The sequence below is a fragment of the Podarcis filfolensis genome (genome assembly GCF_964270895.1).
Source record: "Podarcis filfolensis genome assembly, chromosome: Z".
Classification (NCBI taxonomy): Eukaryota; Metazoa; Chordata; class Lepidosauria; order Squamata; family Lacertidae; genus Podarcis; species Podarcis filfolensis.
In genome coordinates, this window is record NC_139617.1 from 36,110,878 (window position 1) to 36,134,902 (window position 24,025).

The 24,025-nt window shown below is 46.4% G+C and overlaps 1 protein-coding gene and 1 long non-coding RNA gene across 4 annotated transcripts in view; one reads left to right on the plus strand and one right to left on the minus strand.

Annotated features, from left to right (window-relative positions):
• Positions 1-24,025, plus strand: part of LOC310754580 — a 49,136-nt gene that overhangs the window by 23,259 nt on the left and 1,852 nt on the right. Inside the window, exon 2 of the long non-coding RNA XR_014543887.1 lies at positions 21,520-21,659. This is a non-coding gene — a long non-coding RNA (uncharacterized lncRNA). The remainder of the gene's footprint in view (positions 1-21,519; positions 21,660-24,025) is intronic.
• CCDC180 (coiled-coil domain containing 180) overlaps positions 1-24,025 on the minus strand; it is a 60,415-nt gene that overhangs the window by 4,832 nt on the left and 31,558 nt on the right. For 2 of the 3 annotated variants that reach the window (XM_083596250.1, XM_083596249.1), the window contains exons 22-37: positions 23,576-23,722; positions 22,778-22,922; positions 22,563-22,679; positions 21,506-21,604; positions 20,755-20,847; positions 20,057-20,250; positions 19,046-19,125; positions 13,701-13,836; positions 11,873-11,956; positions 10,644-10,716; positions 8,652-8,793; positions 8,217-8,377; positions 5,773-5,910; positions 5,023-5,134; positions 3,291-3,396; positions 219-357 (exon numbers count right to left, since the gene is read on the minus strand). In XM_083596250.1, coding sequence (XP_083452376.1) covers positions 219-357; positions 3,291-3,396; positions 5,023-5,134; positions 5,773-5,910; positions 8,217-8,377; positions 8,652-8,793; positions 10,644-10,716; positions 11,873-11,956; positions 13,701-13,836; positions 19,046-19,125; positions 20,057-20,250; positions 20,755-20,847; positions 21,506-21,604; positions 22,563-22,679; positions 22,778-22,922; positions 23,576-23,722 — 1,966 coding nt within the window. Of the gene's footprint in view, positions 1-218; positions 358-3,290; positions 3,397-4,915; positions 5,135-5,772; positions 5,911-8,216; positions 8,378-8,651; positions 8,794-10,643; positions 10,717-11,872; positions 11,957-13,700; positions 13,837-19,045; positions 19,126-20,056; positions 20,251-20,754; positions 20,848-21,505; positions 21,605-22,562; positions 22,680-22,777; positions 22,923-23,575; positions 23,723-24,025 lie in introns of all 3 variants that reach the window. The other variant, XR_014543827.1, reaches the window with a different exon arrangement.

Here is a 24,025-nt window from a genome sequence, read left to right on the forward strand (position 1 = left end):
CCTTGAATATTTTTAAATTCCTTTTACATTTTGTATTCATGCTTTTATACTTGTAAGTCACTTTGAGACATTTTTTGCAGTAAGTAACAAACAAAAGTAATTAATAATTCCAACTTCGACCTTTCATGAAATGCTTTTGCGTGGAATCCTACCCCACATTAGCAACTGTTTTTCCTATCAGCTGCTGAGGCCACAGCATTTTCCCCACAGTTCCTTACCACATAAACAGCATCCCTTTTTTCCATCGCTGCCATGTGACCCAGGGTGGTCTTGGATGTAGTCAGTGAGGTGGTTTCTCGACAGATGATCTGGTTTGGAAAACCCACCAGGGTAGTTCTTGGGATTCCAGGCCAGGTCCTAAACAAACAAACAAACAAACATTTAATCAATCAATCAATCAAATAACACACACAGAAGCCTCCGAAATTGAACAGGGATGGGAGGGTGTAATAACCTCCCTCAATAAAGATAGATTAGTAATGTGACCAGATTTGGGGATGGTTTTTTATTTTTTATTTTATTTTATCACTTCTTGGGGCACTTCCACACTGAAACCCTCTGAAATATGATTGGGGCGGAGCCACCAAAGTAGTTCCTGTTTGATATCCTGAGGAACCCTGAGGAGAAAGGGTTTTTCTTCTGGAGAATATGATCCTGGAAAGGGAGGAGGAGTTGCTGGTGACCTGGAGTGAAACCTGACCCAGAGAACTAGGTTGAATGCTTACCGTGCCCTGAAAGCTCACAAGAACCACAGGGCAGATTTGTGGCAAGAGACGACCTGAGATAACAGGGAAGTGAGAAGCGGGATCTGTTTCTGAGTGAGGGCCTTCTTGAAAGACTGCATGTTGAGCATCACCCTGAAGTGAGTGATAGAGGGAATCAAGCAGCTTTTCTCCTTGTTCACCACAAACCCAAGCTGATCCATCCAGAAGAGAGTAAGATCTGTGGCCTAATGACAGAGATCCAGAGATATCACCGGAATATCATCCAGATAAGGGTGGGTGCAGATTCCCTTTGTTCCTAAGAACGCCACAAGAGCCACCAATACCATGGTAAACACCCAAAGACAGGAGGAGAGGCTGAAAGGGAGGGCCTGATACTGGAAATAGTGGTGAGCATATGTGATGGGGGTGGGTGGAGATGAAGAGAATGAATAAGTAGAAATGAAGAACATGGGAGGCCGGGAAGCCAATAGGAAACAAAATGAAAACACCCATTCAGAATCATCTACCAAATGGTCTAGCAAACATGACAAAGGAGAGGACTAGACAAAGGAAAAATCCACAAAAAACAAACACTCAAGCGTTTCTCTTTATACACATGGAGAGACAAGAAGACCCAGCTATCCTTTGCAGGAGGCAGGATTGCTCTGGAGAGACAAGATGACTTCTCCCCTCTGGAGATGAAGTTGCAAGTTGAAGATCCTGCCTGTCTCCAGTAGGGGAAGTCATCCCTATCTGGGATGGCATCTCCCTCCATCTGGTAAATATCCACTCTCTCTTCTGTCTGGGCACACTTCACCCAGCACTGATTGGTTGCTGGGTCACCAGGAGGCTGATCCAGAGACTGCCCATGACAGAGAGAATAGATAACATCTTAGTTAGGGTTTCTAAACAAGGACAAGGAGGGCTAGCCATAAAATTTTGCAGCATTATCCTCACTGCCCATTCCTCCTGTTCAGGGTTCATGCCAGTTTGCCTTATCCCCATCCAGGTTGCTATAAGTAGAGGATTCCTTCCTCACCCATCCTGCCCCCAGTTTTCCTTTCTTTTTTCCAGTTAACACTCAATAGTATGTGGCTGAGCGTGCTCAGTCCTTTTGGGGAAGGGGCCACAGCTAAGCAGCAGAGAATCTGCTTTGCACTCAGAAGGTCCTGGATCCAATCCCCAACAGTAGGACTGGGAAAGACTCCCTGCCTGAATCCATGGAGAGCTGTTGCCAGTCAATGTAGACAACAATGAGCTAGAGAGGGATCAATGGCCTAATTTAATATAAGGCCGCTTCCTATGTTTCCTATTCCTCAGCTTTGGTTTCCCCTCTCCCTTTTATTTTCTGCCAGTTCTGGGGTTCTCTTAAAGAGGTTGATAGCATCCCTGTTGCTTTCCAATGACCCTATTTTGGCTCCTTTCCTATGGGCACTTACCACCCGAGTTCACTATCAGAGGGACTGTGTTTAGGGACTGTCTCTTTCCCACCCTCACAGCTGTCTCATAGAACCATAGAATTGTAGAGTTGGAAGGCACCCTGAGGGTCATCTAGTTCAATCCTGATAACGTTAATATCCATTAACATTAAAAGAACATGGTAGGGATGTAGAGATTCAAAAACAGTTTGCCCAGAGGTGTACCTTGGATCCCTTGCACCCTTGACAAAGAGATGTATTGGTGCCCCTACCCCACCCCTTGCAGGGTAGTGGAGCTTGCAGAAGAGTGGGCAGGCTCCTAGACGCTCCTAGGCAGACTGGAGAGGTGCAATTTTGTGCCCCCCTGGTCCTGCACCCTTGGTGTGGGCCAACCTGGCCAACCCCTAGATACACCCCTGACTGTACCCCCACATAGTGTGGAAAATTAGTTGCATGTCTGCATTTAACTTACAGCTGAATTAGGGGCAGGCAGCCACTTTGTGGTGGGCCAGATCCAAAAGGGGCCGCCACTCCTCCAGATTGTTGAAGCCAATTCTAGCAGGTGATTTAAAATACGGCAGCGGAGGTTGGATGGCCATCTGTCAGGGTTTCATTAGTTGAGAATCCTGCATTGCAGCGAGTTGGACTAGATGACTTTTGTGATTCCTTCCAACTGCACAGCTCTGTGATTCTATTTCTGAAGAATTATGACACACCTGTTGTGCATCACCTGTTACTTTTCATTGCCTTGCGGTATAGTTGCAATTAATCTCTTCGCATCTACCTGGCAGCAGTAAATGCCAGCCAGTTTCCTGCTTTCAAAAGAAAAAACTGGACGTGCCCTCCTGGTTATTCCTTTGCAGTTATGGCTTTATCTGCCCTATGCTTCACATATGACATCTTACCTGCCACACCCATGACAAAGACATGGCCAGGCATGGGGAGAATGGTTTAGCAGGCCAAATCAGGAACACTGGCGGGCCTAATTTAGCCTGTGGTGCCTGAGGCTCTGCACACCTGTGCTAAGAGGTGCCATTCTGCAAGCACTCTTGAACTGCAGATGCTGGGGACTCAGTACGGGACTACAAAGCAAATTAACCCAAGATAAATTCTACTGCATGGATGGATTGCCTGCAAACTCCCCCATCAGATGGCTTCAAAATGTTACCTGCTTCCCCGCTCAGCCACCAGCTTGTATTCTTCTCTTTCTAAGGAAAGGCCGGCTTTCTTGCGACGGATCAAGGTACAGGTCTTTTCCCGGGAGACTTCCACCTCTGGCACAGGAGAAAGGCCACTGTTATTGAATATTTCTGATGGTACCAAGGTAGATATATATTGTCGAAAGAATTGGTCTTGTATATGATCTTGAATAATAATTGCAACTTAATGGAAAACAGTCCAATATCTTACACTGGAAACTTGGTACCTCTTGCTTTGGAATATAGCTGTAATGGAGAAAATCACACAAAAAGGACTAGAACCTGCAGACATTTTTAATTATATGTACTGGCATTCTTTCATTACATATACAGTGGTACCTCAGGTTAAGTACTTAATTCGTTCCGGAGGTCTGTTCTTAACCTGAAACTGTTCTTAACCTGAAGCACCACTTTAGCCAATGGGGCCTCCTGTAGCCACTGCACCGCCGGAGCACAATTTCTGTTCTCATCCTGAAGCAAAATTCTTAACCTCAGGTACTATTTCTGGGTTAGCGGAGTCTGTAACCTGAAGCGTATGTAACCTGAGGTACCACTGTATAGCAGAACCATCACTGTCAAGATAACCCTTGTCACAAGCCTGACAGATATGGAACAATACTTGATAATCTAGTAACGCTAATATTCTTTACTTGGACTTTTGTTATTTTAATCCATGTAAAACTGTACTCATTCAATGGGCCTATTTTAATAGCTTTGTTTTTCATCTGTTGTTATAACTGTTTTATATACATTATAAAATGAAATAAAAAGCTTTTACAAAAAAACAAAACACAAAATTAACACCAGCAAGATAGGAGTCAGCTTCTAATGTAAGAATGGGGGATAAAACTCAGCGTAGTCTGCATTTTAATGCAAAGTCTGCCTGATCTGCACCTCCCAAACAATATGCAAACTGAAACACAGCAATCTTTCCAAATTCACACTCTCTTTTGCTAAATTTTCCAATGCAATTCTCCACTCCCTCCACAAAATGTGTAGGAAAATGAGTTTAAATTTGGGGAAAGGATGTGTCTAAAAATACCTGTATGTATGAAGACATCATGCATAAGTGAATTTCCATAAGGGGAAAACTGCTTGTAAAAATGTGACTTAATAGGGGGGGGGGGGAAATGTACTAAAAGACAGATGAATTTCAACAACTACTTTGTTTTTTAAAGATTAACTGCAAAGTTATGATGGGTGGTAAACTGAGCTTAAGGCTGGGGGAGAGAGAAATTGAAAGTGAAATTGACACGAGTTGTCACTTTCATTCTCCCACAGCAAGTCCACTTCCTGTGTTTTGCTTCCTCGCAAGTTTCCTCCTCTGCGCCCTTGAGAAGAACATGCAAAACATGCTGGCTGCGCTTACTTATTTGCCTACTGTACTGATACAATGCCCTCCTCCCAAGGCTGTTCAGAACAGCTAACAGTGTAAAATGCTAAAGTTAAAGGTTACTGCATAAAGAAAATGAGGGTGGCAGTCAGAGGACTAACTTACAACCTCTCTCCCAACATGCTAGAATTTGTGCTTGCGGTGATTTTTTGTTATGTTCATGTACATATATGAGAGAGCATTCAAATGTGATATCCCCACCATCTGTATGCAGTGTTATAGTCCACTTTGCCACCTCCCTCTGCTGCACAAGTAAGCTCTCCTTCTGTCAGGAAACCATGGCAGAATTCACATTCCCCTGGACGTACTTCCCTGCTGCACATCGTCAACGGTGAGGCTGGCATCCATCTCCACAAGCATCTTTTCCGTGGTGGTGGCCAGGCTGGAGACAAATCTCTGGGTGCAGTTGATGACACAGTCCTGTTGGGGAACAACAAGTGGCACAGTGTATGTTGTGTGGAGGTAAAAATCTACAAGGGCTTCTCTTTCAGTTGGGGTTCTGACTGCCTTCTAGACGCAGACTGGGTGTGGCTTCCTGGCCTGGATGCTGTCACCAGGTCAGCTTCTCAATCTGATCTGGGGATAGGGATGGGACAGGAGGAGAGTGTTTCAGGGACTACCCTTTATCAAGGGCAAGACCTCAGTTTGTCATCAGTTGTGACTTTAAGAACTGGAGCTTGAGCTTGTTTTCCCCTCCTCCCTCCTCTTCCTTTTCTCATGCATGCCATGCCTTTTTTACCCTGTGAACCAGAGGATTGCGAGCCACTGCCAAGCATTGTAGGCAGTACTCGGCTACATGGACCAATGGTCTGACACAACATACGGCAGCTTCCTATGTTCTTTAAAGTCTGGCGGATAAAAGAAAAAAAGAGGCCAACCCAAAGAAGCAGCCCGTCCCTTGAACTGCAGACTGTTCTGGTCCCAGTAGCTGATGACAAGAGTACTGGGCCCACAAGTGAAAATGTCTGGATAAGCGAAGCTCCATTTCTCCATACTTTAAATGATTTCATCTCTGCACTTAACTCTAAAGAGGTGGCAAATCTGAAAGAAAAAGATACCTCTTGCTGCTTGGTGGATAGACGGATCCCTTTGGCCTGCTCCTTCTGCCTTTCCTCCTCCTCTTGGCACAGAGCCTCCAGCTGGGGCAGATTGTCAGGGTGGCCCAGACTCGGTCGCAGCTTGTGCTTGTTCTTCTCCTTTAATTGAACAGTCAAAGGGCGACATGTGCTCGGTTTTCATTAGAACAACAGTGCGAACTGAGCTAAGGTAAAGGTAAAGGGACCCCTGACCATTAGGTCAAGTTGTGGCCAACTCTGGGGTTGCGGTGCTCATCTCGTTTTATTGGCCAAGGGAGCTGGCGTACAGCTTCCGGGTCATGTGGCCGGCATGACTAAACTGCTTCTGGCGAACCAGAGCAGCGCACGGAAACGCCGTTTACCTTCCCACCGGAGCCAGTATTTATCTACTTGCACTTGACATGCTTTCAAACTGCTAGGTTGGCAGGAGCAGGGACCGAACAATGGGAGCTCACCCCGTCGCGGGGATTCGAACCGCCGACCTTCTGATCAGCAAGTTCTAGGCTCTGTGGTTTAACCCACAGCGCCACCCGCGTCCTCGGCGAACTGAGCTACGTGCATGCAAATTACATTGTGATTATGCTATTCTGCCCTGTTTATGTCAATGGAAAAGACATTGGTATTCTGAACCAATGGATTCAAAAGATTATGACTAAACTGTAGGAATAACTTTTTTATGGTGAGAGCTGTTTGACAGTGGAACAGAAGCCCTTGGAAGGTGGTGGACTTTCCTTGGAGGTTTCTAAGCAGAGGCTGGATGGCCACCTGTCTTGGATCCTTTAGCTGAGATTCCTCATTGCAGGGGGTTGGACTAGATGAAACTTGGGGGGGTCCTTTCCAACTCTACAATTCTATGATTCTATGAAATGTAACACAAATGCGGATTGGGGGTGGGGGAAGAGCAAAATCAGTGACACCTTGTTTGTGGGATGAAAGTAACAGCAGCAAATACTAATCATATTCATTTATAATTTCATTTGTATTTCCACTTAAAAAAAAGATGCTCAAACCATCTTACAACAGGAAGATATTTGAAATTCAAACGGTGCAAAAATAAATTTCATAATTAACACAATAAAATGGCAACACAATAGGCCAGTGTAAAAGATACAGATTTAAGGGCACTCCTTGCAGTGAACATTTCTGTCCCTTTGAATATTAATGGACTGGCTGGATGCAGAGGCATGGTGGGAGGCACCAGCTGGGGAACCTCCAGGGGAAGAAGGCTCAGAGACAGGGGATTGGTGATGGGATGATGATGAGTGGTCAGAGGGAGAAGAGGAAGCAGATTGGTAGAAGGACATGTTGGAAGCAGAAGAGGTAACAGGGTTTAGTGAGCAGGAACAGTCTGTGGTAGAGAGCAGTCCAGGCTCAGAGGCAGCAGCAGAGGGGGAGGTGTCAAGAGGCAGAGTGGAGGCAGACTGTTGAAGATGCCAGGGAAGCTCTGTCTCCTGCTGTGACCAGCTCCCCTCCCCACTGGTCTCCCAGAACACACAGAAAAATGAAGATGGTGGAGTGGAGCAAAGAGACAAGACAAAGGAGCCCTAGGCTGCTGGGGAAGGAACCAGTGGAAGGGCCTTAGAGAGTGGTAGCAAGCACCTTCAGTCCTCACATCTGCCTCACTGGGGCAAGACCTACTGGGAAGAGTTGCTTTGATCACTAGGCCTGTGCTGCTTCGGTTTCTCTGAATAAAGAGTTAAATACATTGACACCTGGGTGTTTTTTTATTGCTCACTTACTCCTGTCTCTGGCTACTGAAGGGGCAGGGTTTATTGAGTATTTGGCTCATGTGCTTATTTCCTATCATTCCTATAACAACCTTCAAATCATATTTGTGGCTTTTGTTCTCTCAAAATTCCTGGATACTGTGTGCCCTACCTTTTGACTGATCTGAACAAATTATGAACAGAGACTGTGTCTAGATTTCTCTTGTTGGCTGCAAAAATGTGAAAGGAAATCTTTTCACAATTAAAGCCTATTCCGTCTGGGTGCTGTTCTCACGTTACAGCAGTGGTTCCCAAAGTAAGTGGTACCGCCTCCCCCAAAGGGGGCGGGATTACCTAGGAGGGGCACTAAGCAGCAAGGGGGCAGCAGTACTGCCCACTTTGGGAACGACTAAAATAAATATAATAGAATTGAACTAAAAATGCTACACATCTTGGCAAAGGCAAAAGGGAACGTGACAGTTTCACCTTGGTGCCAGAATCACCTCTCCCATTATGTTGCTCACAGTTCCTCTCCTGCAGCAGCTTGCAAGGATGTGGGCCAGAGAAACCAGAGGTGCTAGTTTCTGTTCCCATTTTTGTTGGAATTCTCCTATGATGTGAGGTGCAAGGGCTGCTGAAGGTGTTTTCCTGCCTTAAGACTGAGGGCCCAGGAGGAGGAAGGAATAGGGTGGTGCCTTCCAGGATGCTCACACAACCTACTTTTGCAATGTCCCATTTCTGCATCTGTTCCTGTAGGTTGTGCCGTATCTGCTCCATGGAGTCCATGAAGAGCTGCTCATGATCTTGGTGGAGTTTGCCAATAACCATCCGAACAATGTGAGGGAGCTGTTCCTCAAAGCTCTTCAGCTGATCCCGGAACTCTGTAAGGTTTGGGGGAAAGGGAAAAGAATGCAGAGCTATTTCCCTGCAAGCTAAGGAATTAACTCTCTCATAAGGCAGTGGACTCTCCTTTGTTGGAGGTTATTAAACAGAGGCTGGATGGCCACCTGTCAGGAATTCTTTAGCTGTGATTCCTTCATTGCAGGTGGTTGGATGAGGTGACCCTTGTGGGGGTGCGCACGTTCCTTTCAACTCTAGAATTCTATAGGACTTCCCCACTGGAGAAATGGGTAAAAGATTGCAGCCCAAACTTACCAGAAATGCAGGCTACACGATACTCGTCTACCTGCAGTAAATACATCAGTAGCTTTTGCCCCAACACGTCAACACACAAGTCATAGGTTTCTTGCAAATATTCTGGCCGAGTGATCTGATGCTTCTCCTTTTTGTAGAATTCCTTTGGAACATGAAACAGGATAGAAAAAAGAGCTGGATGAAGATTCTGAGCCCTGGGGCAACAGAAGAGGGCAACAGAGATGCAAGGACAGCCTTGTTGGGTCTATATTGGCCAGGCAAGGGGGTTGATATTGTCCGCCCATCCTGTCCAACCCCAGGCTGATGGGACTGTGTTGGCATGAAACTAGGGATTTAAAAGGGTCTGGCTGTGGCAGAGAAGGTTTGGCGATACAGTGTGAAAAACTTAATCAGGAGCTAAGGGTATGATATGTAAATGGCATGGGCATGTACAGAATTCAACCCCTTGCTAATGAGGAACCTCAGCATTTAATTCATTTTTTACATTTTACGATTCCTAGTAATGGTGACTGATGATGAGTAAATCTTGATATCCTGTTATTTCATGCCTCTTAGTTAAATAAGAATTTGGGTTGAGGCTGACAACACCTTTATGAGCACATAAAGCTCATAAAACTTTAGGGGTTGGTGAACTAAGAAGTTTGGCGGCCCTGATCTGGACCAGCATCCAAGGTCACACCCTTAGCAGTGGAAGGCAGCTCACAACCGCTGTCTTTGCTGCTGACAGTGGATGTCAAGTCATTATGATGCACTGTGAAAAGGGAAAGTGGCTTTTGCCACAAGAACATGGGGATTACCTTGGGGGCTACCAGGTGCTTGTGGTGGTGTCTATGGCCACGTCTCTCACCACAATCATCCATGTCTGTGTCCTGGAGTGACTCAACATCCATTCTTGAGAAAAAACTGGCAGCAATGAACTGCTTACTGCCCAAGGAAGCCTCTTAGGAGCCACAAGGGACCCATAAACATATTTGTGGGACTGGGGAGCAGGGTTTTGGGACTTTGCAAAAGGTCCTTTCAACCCTAGAAAGGGCCCTGGCTGACAAACCTGATTTTTCCTGCATTTTTGTTTTTAAGGTCTATTTCAACACAGTTCAAACCCTGCAAAGGCTTAGGCTGGGAACCTCCTTCCTGACAAACCCAGCCTCTATGCACTCCCAAACATTGAGGAAGCCATCAGATGAAAAGGAAATAGAAGCCAGGGACCCTCTGCTGTGCTTGAGAGACCCCCCCTCTCCAGCTAACAACTGCAGGCACTGGGGCCACCAGAAGGAAAGGAAGTAGCAGTCCTTCTGTTTGTGTTTAGATTCAGGCCCAATAGTTGTTGAATTACTCCCTGCTGGATTCTGGAACTATGACATAGTGCCTGAGTTTGCTTTGCTCCTCCTCCCTCCCAATCCTTCCCCCCCTTTTTTTATTGCTGTACTATTGTATTACTGGTCATTGTAAGCTGGCCTGGGGTCTTTTTTTTTTCCAGCGGAAGAGCAGGGTGAATATGTTTTAAATAAGTTCAGCTGACTCTCAGCTTACACTGGGGTCACATTCTGGGGACAGCACATAATGTCAAAATCACATATAGTCAAAACACATTGGGTTCAATGGCAGGTGGGATCGCCAAATTCTTTGTTTCCTGGATGCCTGCCTACTTTCAACTTAAAAAGTAAAAAAATAAAAGGTCAAGCACGTAAAACTGAATGCGCACAAGTTAAACGTGTGTAAGTTGTGAGTTACCTGCAATATTGATTCCCTTGCCCTACTAGCCCAGAAAGATTTGCCTCTTGGCCCCGCTCACAATTCCGCATCATTTGTCAACAATGGTGGAGGCAAAACGTGATGGCACCAGGATGCAAAAGAAGTGTTGCTATATATTATTGCTAGAAAGGGGGAGGATTCTCCTAACCGCTGGTTCTGCTCTGAAGCTGCATTACCAGCATTATTAAAAAGGAAAAAAGGAAATAAATCCAGAACTATCCATAGCAGAAGTATCCTTACCTCTGCAGAATTCATAATAATATCAAAGTTGTCCCACAGGATGCTGAAGATAATTCCTTTCAAATGTTCAGAACTAAAGGGGAAAAAGGGTTTAAGGGAGGTGCCTAGGAGTAGATTTAATAATATTTACAGTACCACCATTATCAGTACATTGCATGTGGCTCAGTCAATTCCATTTGGACAGAATCATCTCCAGTGTTCTGCTCTGAGATGTGGCCTTAGTAAGGCAAGGCCTCGTCTGCACCCTGGACATCTCCATGCAGGGCTCAGGCTGGTAACTCCATAAAAGAAGAGCTCAGATGTTGTTTCAGCGCCCATCTTCCTCAGATTGAGCCTTAAATAGGAGCTGGAGCTGTCACAGCTGGTAGCGCTGGCTTTAGTGGGAGGAGTCTCTTCATTTAAAGGGGCCCAGCCAGCTTTAGTAGTCATCAGCTCTGACAATGCAGGGGAGACTGTGGTTTCACTAGGGCTTCTGAGATGGATTCAGAGGAGGGCAATGCAGAGAGATACCCGCAAAATGGGCTGCTCTTGTGTCAGTGCTTTGGTTCAGTATATTCCTCTTGGGCTGGCACTGAGTGCAATTCAGCCTCCTAGTCTGAATCTATTGCTTCATTCCTTGAAGAAGGGAAGCCTACCCCTGAGGTCAGGACACTCTCCTTTGCCAACTCAGAGAAGGAGGAGAAAAAGGGAAGCCATGCTATTCCATTGGCCGTCCTAAGAGACCCATAACCCTCTGGCTCTTTCTCAACTTACCCACCAGGCAACCTGAATCTGTTACCATCCCATCTGGCTATTATAACTGCTGTAACTTTACTAACCAGTGTCTGAGTTCCTTTGCTTTCCTTTCTCCCTCCTTTTGCCCTTTTCCTTTAATGTGATTTCTTTTAATGTGTAAATATGGAGGCAGGGACTGCTTTCCTTTAGTGACCTTGTACAGTGGTACCTCAGGTTACAGACACTTCAGGTTGCAGACTCCGCTAACCCAGAAATAGTACCTCAGGTTAAGAACTTTGCTTCAGGATGAGAACAGAAATTGTGTGGCGGCAGCGCAGTGGCAGTGGGAGGCCCCATTAGCTAAAGTGGTACCTCAGGTTAAGAACAGTTTCAGGTTAAGAACGAATTAAGTTCTTAATCCGAGGTACCACTGTAAGTCACCTGAAGGAGCCTTTTCAGCTGAAGAACAGACTAACAAAGCTTATCAAAGCATAAATCTTAACCATGGGGCTTACTCATTGTCTTTCGGCTTGTCTCCAAAGATCTGCATCTTCCTCTCAGTCCGAGTGGTTTTTGTATATCTCTGTATGGAGCTGACACTGTTCTCGAAAAGAAAGGATTTAGAGCAGGGTGGTGGTAGTTGCTTCTCTGTTTCTCCCAGAAGTTGGTTATTCACCCCACCTCAATATCACAGACATATAATCATTGATAATTAAAATAAACATTGACAAGCCACCATTAAGTCCTAGCTGGAGCCATGTGAACACAAACAGAGCTCTTACTGGATGAGACACAAGTTCATCTGGGCTAGCCTTTCCTAAGCTGGTGTGCTCCATATGCTTTGGAATTTAGCTCCCAATCCACTCTAGTCATTTCAGTTGCAGCCTTGGCTGACAACTCTTTTCAGCCACAGGTAAACACTTTGGGTGGTATCCAGTGCTAGCCCTGTTGTATCAGGCCCATCTAACCCAGCATCTGTTCTCACAGTGGCCAACCAGATGGCTGTGGGAAACTGGTATTCAGAAGCACTGTTGCCTCTAACCATGAAGGCGGGGCATAGCCATCGTGGCCAATAGCCATTGATAGTTTTATCCTCTATGAATCTATTTAATCCTTTTTTTGAAGCCATTTAAGGTGGTGGCCACCACTGCCACTACTGGGAGTGAGTTCCATAGTTATAACTATGCCCTGCTATGTCCTGAATCTGCTGGCACTCAGCTTCGTTGGATGTCCATGAGTTCTGGTGTTATGAAAGAGAGACCATATTTTTTTCTCTATTCACTTTTTTCATGCCATGGAGTAGATCCATTCAAGTCTAACTTAGGTTCATTAATTTCAATGGGTCTATTCTAAGACTTAGTTGCATAAAACTGCTTACCTCCCCCCCAGCTCCCCCACCTTCTCATTTGCATATCACAAAAATAGCATAATAAATTTGCAGCAATATCTACAACATATAATTCATCGTTAGTGGTTAATGTATAAGTTCTTGGTTTGTGAATTGGTTTAAACAAAAACAAAGGAGTAACTGGACAGAACAGAGTTAACAAATAACATTCAACATTGTATAGCCAGGAGCTGTTGTGGTTGTGCTTAGATTAAGTATGAGTAATAGTCATTTTTCCTCTTATGCTACCAATGAAACAATATAAAGTGCTGGTCTATTGATGAACATGGGAGATGGGTTCAAAGTATATATAATAATTTAATCTGGGTCTTTTGCAGGACTTTTGCCACTTTGGTATCTGGTTAAGCGGGATCCAAGTGGGTTAGTGATTGGAATAGAAACAACAATTTTGGTAGAATCATAATTTTTACCATTGCTAATTTGTCCAGGAGGGTAAAATGGGGTTTGCTCTTTTTTTTTTTTTTTTTTTTTTGCGAAATTCTGAAGAACTGTCTGCCATACAAGAGGATATTTTGTCAATACAGTCTGTTAAGGTTTCTTGTTACAATTATTCCTAAATAGCTAAGCTTTGTGTGACAGAGTCTAATGCCTGTGAGTTCTGTGAAAGCTTTTTGGATGTTGGGTGGTACACTGAAGCATAAAGCTTCAGATTTTGAAATTTTAACCTGACTGTGTTGCCAAGTCGTGAAGCGCTCAAAGTACTGCTGCTCCCATGTTCAACAGGTCAGGCATCATTACCACTAAATTGTCAGTGAATAATCCTATTTGAGGCTGATTTATTTGGGTGTGTTAAAAAGCAACACTGAAGTGTCTGTGAGCTCTTCTTGAAAAATGTCCTTTCCAAGTGTGTGTCAGTAGGGATGGGGTACGGTTGGAAGGGGAGGGGGAGATGCCAATGAAACAGAAGGAGGGGGCAATTTTCTTGTTTTCCTCACCTTCCTGACATCCGCTTGCCAATGGAACTAGATTTCCGTGCAGACGTGAGAGATAAGTTGGTTTGAGCAACCTGGGTGCTTTCGCGATGGGAAGCTCCACCCGAGAATGCTGGAGAAAATGGTTTTGGCATAAGCTCTAAGAAAAGATGGAAGAGGGCATTAAGTGGCAGGTGGGGTCAGCTCAGAAGGTCGATGGCTTCCAATGCTTGCTGGAGCCCCAAACATCAGGAAAGAGAGAGCTCCACCTTTCATATCAGGCCCACTACTCTCACTTTGCACAGAGAATTTAGAGGCAATGTTTCCATGCAACATCACTTCTGAATTGAACGGGAGCAGCGGGCTGGGTCAACAGAGTTTGTCTTAGCCAAGATCCTCACCAAATCCTCAAGATGTCATAGGTGAAGGGGATCGAGATACGGATATGCTCGTACCCCTTCCAATCTGCGCCCCATCCCGAGGGACGAAGGTAGGGTGAGCAAGGATTACTCACCTCCATCACTGGTGTTGTGCAATGCCAGGTCTATAGGCAACAAAACCGCCACCCTGCGAGACTTCTTCACCTCGCAGGGGGTTGACCTGGCTTGTGTGACGGAGACCTGGGTGTGCGAAGGGGAAACTGTTACCTTACGACAGATGGCGCCCTCGGGTTTCTCCGTCCTCCACCAGTCGCGGACTGTGGGCCGGGGGGGAGGGGTGGCATTATTAATCCGGGAAGATTGTTCTTTCAGGGCTCTACCATCGCCATCGATTCCCTGCATTGAATGTGTTGGCCTAGTGTGGGGCTCCGAGGTGAGCTTGGCTGTCTGGCTGGTGTACCGGCCACCTAGCGCACCAGCAGCCACCCTGTCAGGCCTGCTGGAGGCGGTGGCCGGCTGGGCCTTGGAGTTCCCTAACCTATTGGTATTGGGGGACTTCAACATCCATGCTGATGCCATTCCCTCCTCACAGGCTCTGGACCTGGTGTCTTCCATGGCGACACTAGGGCTCTCCCAGTTTGTTTCGGGTCCCACACATCAAGCAGGCCACACGCTGGATTTGATCTTTGGCGCCGGTATAGATGTGATCATGTCTCCTTCGATGAAGGTGCCATGGTCTGATCACTACGCTCTGAAAGCCAGGATTGATTTTCCACCCCCACCCTGCTTAGGTGGCGAGCCAATTTGGGCTCGCCCGCAGAGGCTGATGGACCCTGATAGATTCCGTCAGGCCTTGCGGGACCTTGCTCCCCCTGGCGACTCATTGACTGAGCTTGTTGAGGGCTGGAATATCCAGCTCCTAGCAGCCATTGATGAGATCGCACCTAGGCGCCCTCTGCGACCCCGCAGAAACCGGGCTCCCTGGTTTACCGAGGAGCTTCGGAAAATGAAGCGGGACCTCAGACGGCTAGAGTGAGTATGGTGGGGTGCCCGTAACGGAGCCTCAAGAACATCTTATAGGGTTTTTATGAAAACCTACGAGATGGCAGTGAAGGCCGCTAAGAAGTCCTACTTCTCGGCCCCCATTGCCTCCGCTAGCTCTTACCCGGCGCAATTATTTAGTATAATTAGGTCTTTAACATCCCTTGAAGGACAGCCAAATTTAAATAACAATTTGACACACAGCTGTGAGGCATTTGCGAGCTTTTTTGCGGAGAAGGTCCTGTTGCTTCGCCATGACCTCCCTGCCAATTTGGATACAATAAAGGAACTGGAGGCCCCTTGACTGTCCTCGGGTCCAGTATTGGACCACTTTGACTGGATATCCCCAGCCGAAGTGGACAGACTCCTCCGAGCTGGAAAGCCCACCACCTGTCCTCTTGACCCGTGCCCGTCTTGGCTGATTAGAGTGTGTCCAGACGAGGTGCGGGGCCCCCTGGGTGATATCATCAATTTGTCCCTTGGCACCGGGATATTCCCAGGGGAACTGAAGGAGGCAGTGGTGTGTCCGCTCTTAAAGAAAACATCATTAGATCCCTTAGATCTATCCAATTACAGCCCGGTTTCGAATCTTCCATTCCTGGGTAAGGTGATTAAGAGAGCGGTTGCTGAACAGCTTGGTAGGTTTCTGGATGAAACATCGGCTCTCGATCCATTCCAGTCTGGCTTCCGCGCTGGTCATGGGACCGAGACGGCTCTGGTCGCCCTAACAGATGATCTCCGCAGGCAGCTGGATTGAGGCGGGTCGGGGCTGCTGATTCTTCTAGACCTGTCAGCAGCCTTCGACATGGTCGATCACGAACTCCTAGACCACCGCCTTGCCGACGTGGGGATCCAGGGCACAGTCCTCCAATGGCTGCGCTCATTTCTCTCTGGTCAGGGACAGAGGGTGGCGCTTGGGGGGGAATTGTCATCGCGCCACTCCTTGGTGTGGGGAGTGCCTCAGGGTGCGGTTCTCTCCCCGATGCTTTTTAACATCTTTATGCGCCCCCTCGCCCAGCTTGTCCGGAGTTTTGGGCTGGATGACACCCAACTCTATCTGTTGATGGATGGCCATCCTGACTCGGCCCCAGACACACTGACCAGATGTCTGGAAGCTGTGGCTGGATGGTTACGTGGGAGCCGGTTGAAGTTAAATCCTTCAAAGACAGAGGTCCTCTGGCTGAGACGGAGCGATATGGGATTGAGGGGGCAACTCCCATCTCTTGCGGGGTGCAATTAGTGCCAGCATCGTCCGTTAAGAGTTTGGGTGTAATCTTCGATACCTCCCTCTCTATGGAGGGGCAGATTACAGCTATAACAAAGGCGGCATTTTTTCATCTCCGCCAAGCTAAGCAGTTGGCTCCTTATCTCTCTCGCCCTGACCTAGCCACTGTGATCCACGCGACGGTCACCTCCAGACTGGATTATTGTAACTCGCTCTACGTGGGGCTGCCCTTGAGACTGACCCAGAAACTCCAGCGGGTGCAGAATGCTGCGGCGAGACTCCTTATGGGGTCTTTGCTGCGAGATCATATTCATCCGCTACTATACCAGCTGCACTGGCTCCCGGTGGAGTACAGGATCAGGTTTAAGGTGCTGGTTTTAACCTTTAAAGCCCTATACGGCCTAGGACCCTCGTACCTACGGGACCGCCTCTCCTGGTATGTCCCACAGAGAAATTTACGGTCTGCAAATAAAAACATCCTGAAGATCCCAGGCCACAGAGAGGTTAGGCTGGCCTCAACTAGAGCCAGGGCTTTCTCGGCCGCGGCTCCAATCTGGTGGAACGCTCTGTCACAAGAGACTAGGGCCCTGCGGGACCTGACATCTTTCCGCAGGGCCTGCAAGACAGAGCTGTTCCACCAGGCCTTTGGTCAGGGCGCAGCCTGACCCCCTCCTCTGGCAATCTGCACAGAATTTTGCTTAATGGTTGCCATCAATTTGATTTTAATTTGATTTTAATTAATTTTATAATGAATGTTTTTAGAATGTTGGATTATTTTGATTGTTGTTAGCCGCCCTGAGCCCAGCTTCGGCTGGGGAGGGCAGGATATAAATAAAATTTATTATTATTTATTATTATTAAGCCAGCCTCATTTGTTGGGATCACACCTCCTATGGTTGTCTCCAACTAAGCTTTAGTCAGAGCAGACCTACTGAAATCAAGAAACCAAGTTCATGTTCATTTCAATGGGCTTACTCTGAGTAGGAACAGCATTGAATACAGCACCTAAAATGCACTCTCTTCTCTTGGAGAGAAGCTGCCTTCTACTGAGTCAGACCCCTGGACTATCTAGCTCAGTACTGTCTACACTGGCAGAAGCTCTTAAGATTTTCAGGCAGGGGACATTCCCAGCCCAACTTGGAGGTCCTGGGGATTGAACATGGAAGCTTCTGCATGCAAAGCAGACGCTCTACCACTGAGCCGCATCTCTTCCTTGTTGTGCTTGGGCTACAGAGTGTTACAGCCCATGTTGGCAGAACCTTGAGATTGTCAGAATGCTTATAATTTGTTTTTGTGAACCTAAGTTTGTTTCTAGACCTCATCGTTGCAGAGAAAGTGAGCAAGGCATCATGGGAATAAAGGCAGCTGCTTTATACGTCCAGAAACTTGGTCCATCTAGCTCAGTACTCTCTGCACTGACTGCCAGCAGCTCTCTAGAGTTTCAGACAGGGTATCTTTCCCAGCCCTACCTGGAGATGCCACTGGGGATTGAACCTGGGACAATAAATTAATAATGAAGCTTACACAAAGGAGGCAAAATACTATTACAATTGCAAAGTGTACATTTCAGCGAGGCTTTCAAAGAACCGTGTACCCCAAAAGTAATTATTGTTATACTGAAGAATGCGCTAAGCAGCTGACAAAAAGACAGGTTTCTGGATATGGTCCTGTTTCAAAGATCTTCCTCTGTTTCAAGGCTCTGACTGTAGTTTTCACAACTGGGAGGACTTCAAAAAAGTTACTCAATTCCAAGAGGGAAAAAACCACTGCAATGGTCCGGAATGATAGGCAGGTAGAAATGAATACTTTTGTTTGATATTTTGTCTACATTATTGTAAACTTCATTATTAATATATTGTGGTTACAGTCCTGTTGCCTTGGAGCACTATTTCTGAGGTGGTTATGTGTGAAATGAGGCATAGTCTCCAGCAGCTGATGCCAAACCCAATGCCAAACCCAATGCTAGCCAATGCAAGTGTTGCCAACACCATGTACTCTGCCCAAGGACCTCTTCTGGTGCCTGCAAAAGGTCTCAGCAAATATCCATCCCCAAATCACCAAAGTGTGAGAGTGACTGCTTGCTCTTCCTACTTGGTTCCCATTTGCACAGACTCCACCTCTCCCTTGAACATCCGCATGGCAGACATTTTGTGACCAGCAGCCACAGTGCTCTGTCAGAACTCCAATTGTGACCAGCGGGCCCAAAAAGTTTTGGCAACCCTGTGGTGGATAGCCATACTGATTGATAGGTAGCCTACATGTGAAGGTATGTAAAAACAGTGTGTGAAATAATATAGTTAGGAGAATCTGCTTCTGCAGACTGTACTGTATTAAGAATATGTTGAGAATGGTTTGTTTGTTTGTTTTTTGCGGGGTAGAGAATGTTTGTGCTGGAAAAATTCAGCCTTGGACCAGTTTGACAGAAAGCAGACAGTGAATTCTTCTTGCTGAATCAAGCACACTTTTCCTCAGAGAACACATCTTGATTTCAAGGTGTGTGAGTAAGGCTAAGGCAAGGGAATGCTTCTATATAAGCCTGGGTAATTTATAGGCCTGTGAACTCTGCTTTTGCAGGTTCCCAGTGGCTGCTGTTGTTCTGATCTAGTAAAGCTGTCTTAAGCATTGCAACTGGTATGGTTAATTGAAGGAAATCTGTTACAACCCCCTGAGCTAAGCTGTGTGGCTGCAACTATTGCCTGCATGGAAGGTCTCCTTGTGCCCACCTGGTGCTGTTTCTGTTGCAGCGGACTGCAATCGCTCTTTCTCCTGCTGCGCATCTGTCAGTCTTCTGATGCGATGGGATCTGAAACAAGCTCAACACAGGTTAAGACTCAGATCCTGGGAATTTGTAGGGGATGTCTTTTAACCCATAAAGCTTTCTTTCATTTTTTGATATTATTTACAAAAACAGAGGTCCTTCAAGTCTTACATTCCCTTACTTGCATTCCGCTATTTGACAAAGCAATTCCATCTTTCAGTGAAGTCAACACTCCATGACCTCCCTTCCCTCCTGTGGACTAGAGCTCAGTTAACTTGTCTCAGCCAATTCCATGCACTTTATTTAAGCACTCTTTCTCTGTTGGAATTTCGTGACACTTTCATTTTCTTGCCCACATTGTCTTAGCAGTAACTTTTCCCATTGGGTAGCCAACATGAAGTCCTCTTTATGTTGTTGGGATTACAACTAACATCATCCCTGACCATTAGCCACACTGGCTGGGGCTGATGGGAGTTGGAGTCCAAAAACATCCAGAGGGCACCACATTGGCTACTCCTTGCCCTCATTAGGGTGAGTGGAGAACCACCCTACCAACTGCAGTCTGCTCTCAGTCAGTCTCCACCTGCCTGTCTTCCTACAACCAGTTCAGGGGAACTGGTCACTGGCTGTCAGCTTCCTCTTCCTTAGTGAGTTTTGCCCTCTTAGCAGGGAGGAGGATGGGGATAAAACAAGAATTAACCAGCTGCCTGTGATTGGCTCTGGTTCTGCCTGCCTCTGGCTTTGGCGCCACCACCTTTTGGGTGTCCCTTCCTTCTGCCCTCCCAGTCCCAACAGTCAACAGCCACCACTGCTAGGCACCACTCTCTGCAGTGAGTTTAAAAACCAATTGGAGGCATTTGTTCATGAGCATCTCCCTCCTTGCTGATGGACTTGGGGTTTACTGTGCTCTCAGTCTCCACCACTTTTGCAAGAACCAGGACCATCCCGCCCCTTCCCCTTCCCCTTCAATACCTACCCAATGAGGTGCTTGATCACACTAATCGCTGCATCGTCAAAGGCCGGCTTCCCCATCCGGCTTGGGTTCAACAGTGATGTACATTCAACACCCATCACAAATGTCTTGCTTTCCTGCAGCATGCTATCTGATTGGATGGAGGTTGTCACGGAGGTAGGGATTGTGGGGTCTTGTACATAAGAGAACACAGGGTCCTGCGTCGGAAAGGAGCAAAACAGATGAATCATCCTATTGGACCAGACCAAAGGTCAATTTTCCCAGCTTCCTGTTTCCAACTGTGGCTAGCCAAATGCCTTGGGGGAAGCCACAAGAACAACATAGCGATCTGCCTTATACTAAGTCAGATGATTTATCCTTTTAGTTCAGCACTGCTTACACTGACTGGCAGTAGCTCTCCAGGGTTTCAGGCAGGGAGTCTTTTCCATGCTTACCTGGAGATCCTGGGAACTGAACCTGGGGCCTTCTCCATGTGAAGCAGATGCTCTACTATTGAGCTACAGCCCTTCCCCAAAGGGGGAGCTTTAAGCTTTACAGATCTGCAAATTTTCCCATCAACACCATGTGTCATTTTGCCCACTGATTGTCAGGGAACTGTCTTTTTGCTTATGTTATTCTTGTTTAGCAGTGCATTGTACACAAATGGCACTAGGGAGACAAATAATAATCATTACAATCATTCACCATGTGGATCTATTTACCAGTTCGAGCAGGCAATTGAGATACTTGCTTCTCTTTTTCAGTTCTTCCATCACAAACGTAGCAAACTCATAGAGTGCTTCTGAAGTTACAGACTGAGAGAAATAAACAAACCAGGCACTAAATATGATTTTGTTCAATATAAACACACACACACACACACACACACACACACACACATATATATAGTGGCGCTTCAGGTTACATAAGCTTCAGGTTGCAGACTCTCCTAACCCAGAAATAGTACCTCAGGTTAAGAACTTTGCTTCAGGATGAGAACAGAAATCGCGCGGCGTGGCAGCAGCGGGAGGCCCCATTATCTAAAGTGGTGCTTCAGGTTAAGAACAGTTTCAGGTTAAGAACGGACCTCTGGAACGAATTAAGTATGTAACCAGAGGTACCACTGTATTAACATTGCTATTTTTCTAGAAAAAGAGGTGCTGGAACTCACCATGAACACCTCCCTCGTTCTCTTAGAATAGCAGTGGCGCCCACCTGAGAGGTGCCGGAACTGAGTTCTGCTAAGTTCCAGCTGAGAGAATTCCATAGTTTATGTGCTGCATGAAGTCATTTCTTGTTGTTTGTCCTGAATCTTCCAATGCCCAGCTTCATTTAATGAATGATCCTCTTACTGAGGAATCCCTGACAAGCTTCCAGGTCTGCATTCCAGACTTTGAAAACCCACTGGATATGACTTGAACCCCTTGCAGCACAAAGACAAATCATTTTTAATTGCATGCTGTTGGAACTTACTTCCTTATCTGCAGTGGGATGGGCACAAGCATCAATCCTTCTGGTGAGTTTCTCCATGTAAGAGTTTAACGTCTGGGTCTGCCAATTGGATTTTGCCACCTAAGAAGGAAAGGGGGGGACTTGAAGTCAAAAGCTTAACTGAGATTCGCAGAAGGTAAGTGGAGAAAGGTTTTCCTGGCTGACACTCATACAAGGGGATATGGGACTTCCAGTGGCAGAACTATAATTGGGCAAATGCATTTCCCCAGATGTGTGTTTACCAGTTAAGGAGAAAGGCAAGGGTGGGGAAATCTGCAGGGGATAGTTTTGTGAGAATCCATCCCCCAGTGGTCTGAGAGCTTTATACTGGTAATCTGCAGTGCATCTCTGGCTATGCATGATATGTTGTTTCAGAATCCTTCTTGTCTCTTTTGCCATCCTCTACTCAGCATTTGCCGCAGAGAGCCAATGTGGTGTAGTGGTTAGTGTGTCAGACTAGGGCCTGGGAGATTGGGGTTCAAATGCCCCAATCGTCATGAAGCTCACTTTTGGGGCCAGTTGCTGCCTCTCAGCCTAGCCTACCTCACAAGGTTGTTGTAAGGATTACATGAGGACTAGTACCGGTAAGAACCAGGTTCAGACTCCCACTCAGCCATGAAGCTCAGTGATCACTGCCTCTCAGCCTATAACCTACCTCACAGGCTTGCTGTGGGGGTTAAATGAGTGTGGGGAGAACTGCAAATGCCACCTTGAACTCCTTGGAGAAAAAGGTGGGATATAAATGCAACGAATAGACGAAATAATAAATAAAAAAAGCGGGTCTCACTGGGATTCCCACCAGGACTCATTCAGTTCTGGGGGTCCTTCCTGTGCTTTATCCCTTTTGCTGTTTGTGTGCAAGTGCTAATGGGGAGGATAACTTGAGTAAGGGCTTGTCAAGCATCCAAGGAAGTAATCTGGAGCCCTTCAAAGCTTTAGGTAAAAAGTCATTGAGCTGGGGGTAAATGAGAAAGCTCCACGCCTGCCTCTCCCCACTCTGGCAATAAAGTAAAATAAAATACTCTTCATTTATCTGCACCTCTGTCTTGATTTTCACTTGAGTGTTCGTCAAGAACCGTTGGATTTTCTCTATGAAGAGCCGGTCGAGTGCCAGAAAACGAAACTTGCTTTCATATCTGTTGATGACCTCTGTAGCCTTGGGAGGCAGCGGGGGGAAATAAGAGTTTTTATTCTTCTCGCTGTTCTTGATGCAACCTCTATCTTGCTAGAACAGGGAGCCCGGCATCTCCTCACCTGCTCCAGGTAAGAAGACTCCATCTTCTCCAGGTCAATCATGATCAAGCCCTCGACAAACTCAATGCGCCCACTCTCCTTGTGCAGGCGCTTGATGAAGCCATCTAGTTCCTCAGGAGAAAAATTTCCGCCATCAGCAAATAATCTGGAAAAAACAATGAAAAATACCAGTTAAGGATGCTAAGACTCTGGATGGCCTGAGGTTGGAAAAGGCCCTGTTTATGATTCCACCTGTATAGCAGGATCTTATAAAGACTTAGTGGAAGCTGCCTCTTTAGGGGAAGGACACTACCTTGCCTACCCCAGTCTGCCTTCAGCCAGCCCCCCCCCCCGCCTGCTTTCTCACTTACAAGGGGTGGTGGCACCAGCTGCCAGCTTCCTCCTCCTCCTCCTCCTCAAGTCTCACTATTGTCCCTTGTAGAACTCAGCAGGGGAAGGAGGAGGGGGACAGGAACGTGGCTTAATTTCTACACTTGTGCAAAACTAAGATAGGGAATTTATAGGCCTGGGGGTTCCACTTTTGTGGGTTTTCCAGTGGTGGCTACCATGACTAAGTAAAGTTGCCTTAAACACCACAGTGGTGTTGATATCGGAGCGGCGCATCAGTGCCAAAATCTTGCAAGATTTCTCGAACTATGAGAGCTCTTGTGAGATCTCATGAAATAAGCACCAATGCTGGTACCCATTCTCCGCTGACAGTGGAAGTGGTGGGGCACCCACAGGGACACTGCCTCGGGGGCTTCACCCCACCTTATGGAATCCACTACACCAGCCACTGCTGAACAGCTCTTGGCATACCTGCACGCTTTAAGGAAGTCAGTGTTTGCATCTCGCAGCTTTCCTAGTGCTTCTTCCAAGTACTGCCTGTAGCTCCGAAGGGAGAGCTGCATCACCTCCACGTGGTCAATCAGCTCAGTGCGCATATTGTTGCTGAGACTCAACAGCCTGAGAAAGGAGATGGTGATATACCAACAAAGTTTTTTACATTTATATTAAACAGCTTGACTGTAAGAAACAAATAAATCCTCAAAGTGGGTTACAAAAACGATAAAACAATAACATTGTAAATAAGAAGATTAATAACAATTTAAGACTTTCAAAAAGTTACAATAACGACTGACTGAAAACTGATGTAAAACTTGCATCAACTTTCTCAGCATCTGGACAGGGTTGCCTAAACAAAAGTGTTATAGCAGGTGCTGAAAAGAATAGAGTTAAGGTGCCTTTCCTGATGTCAACACACAGGGA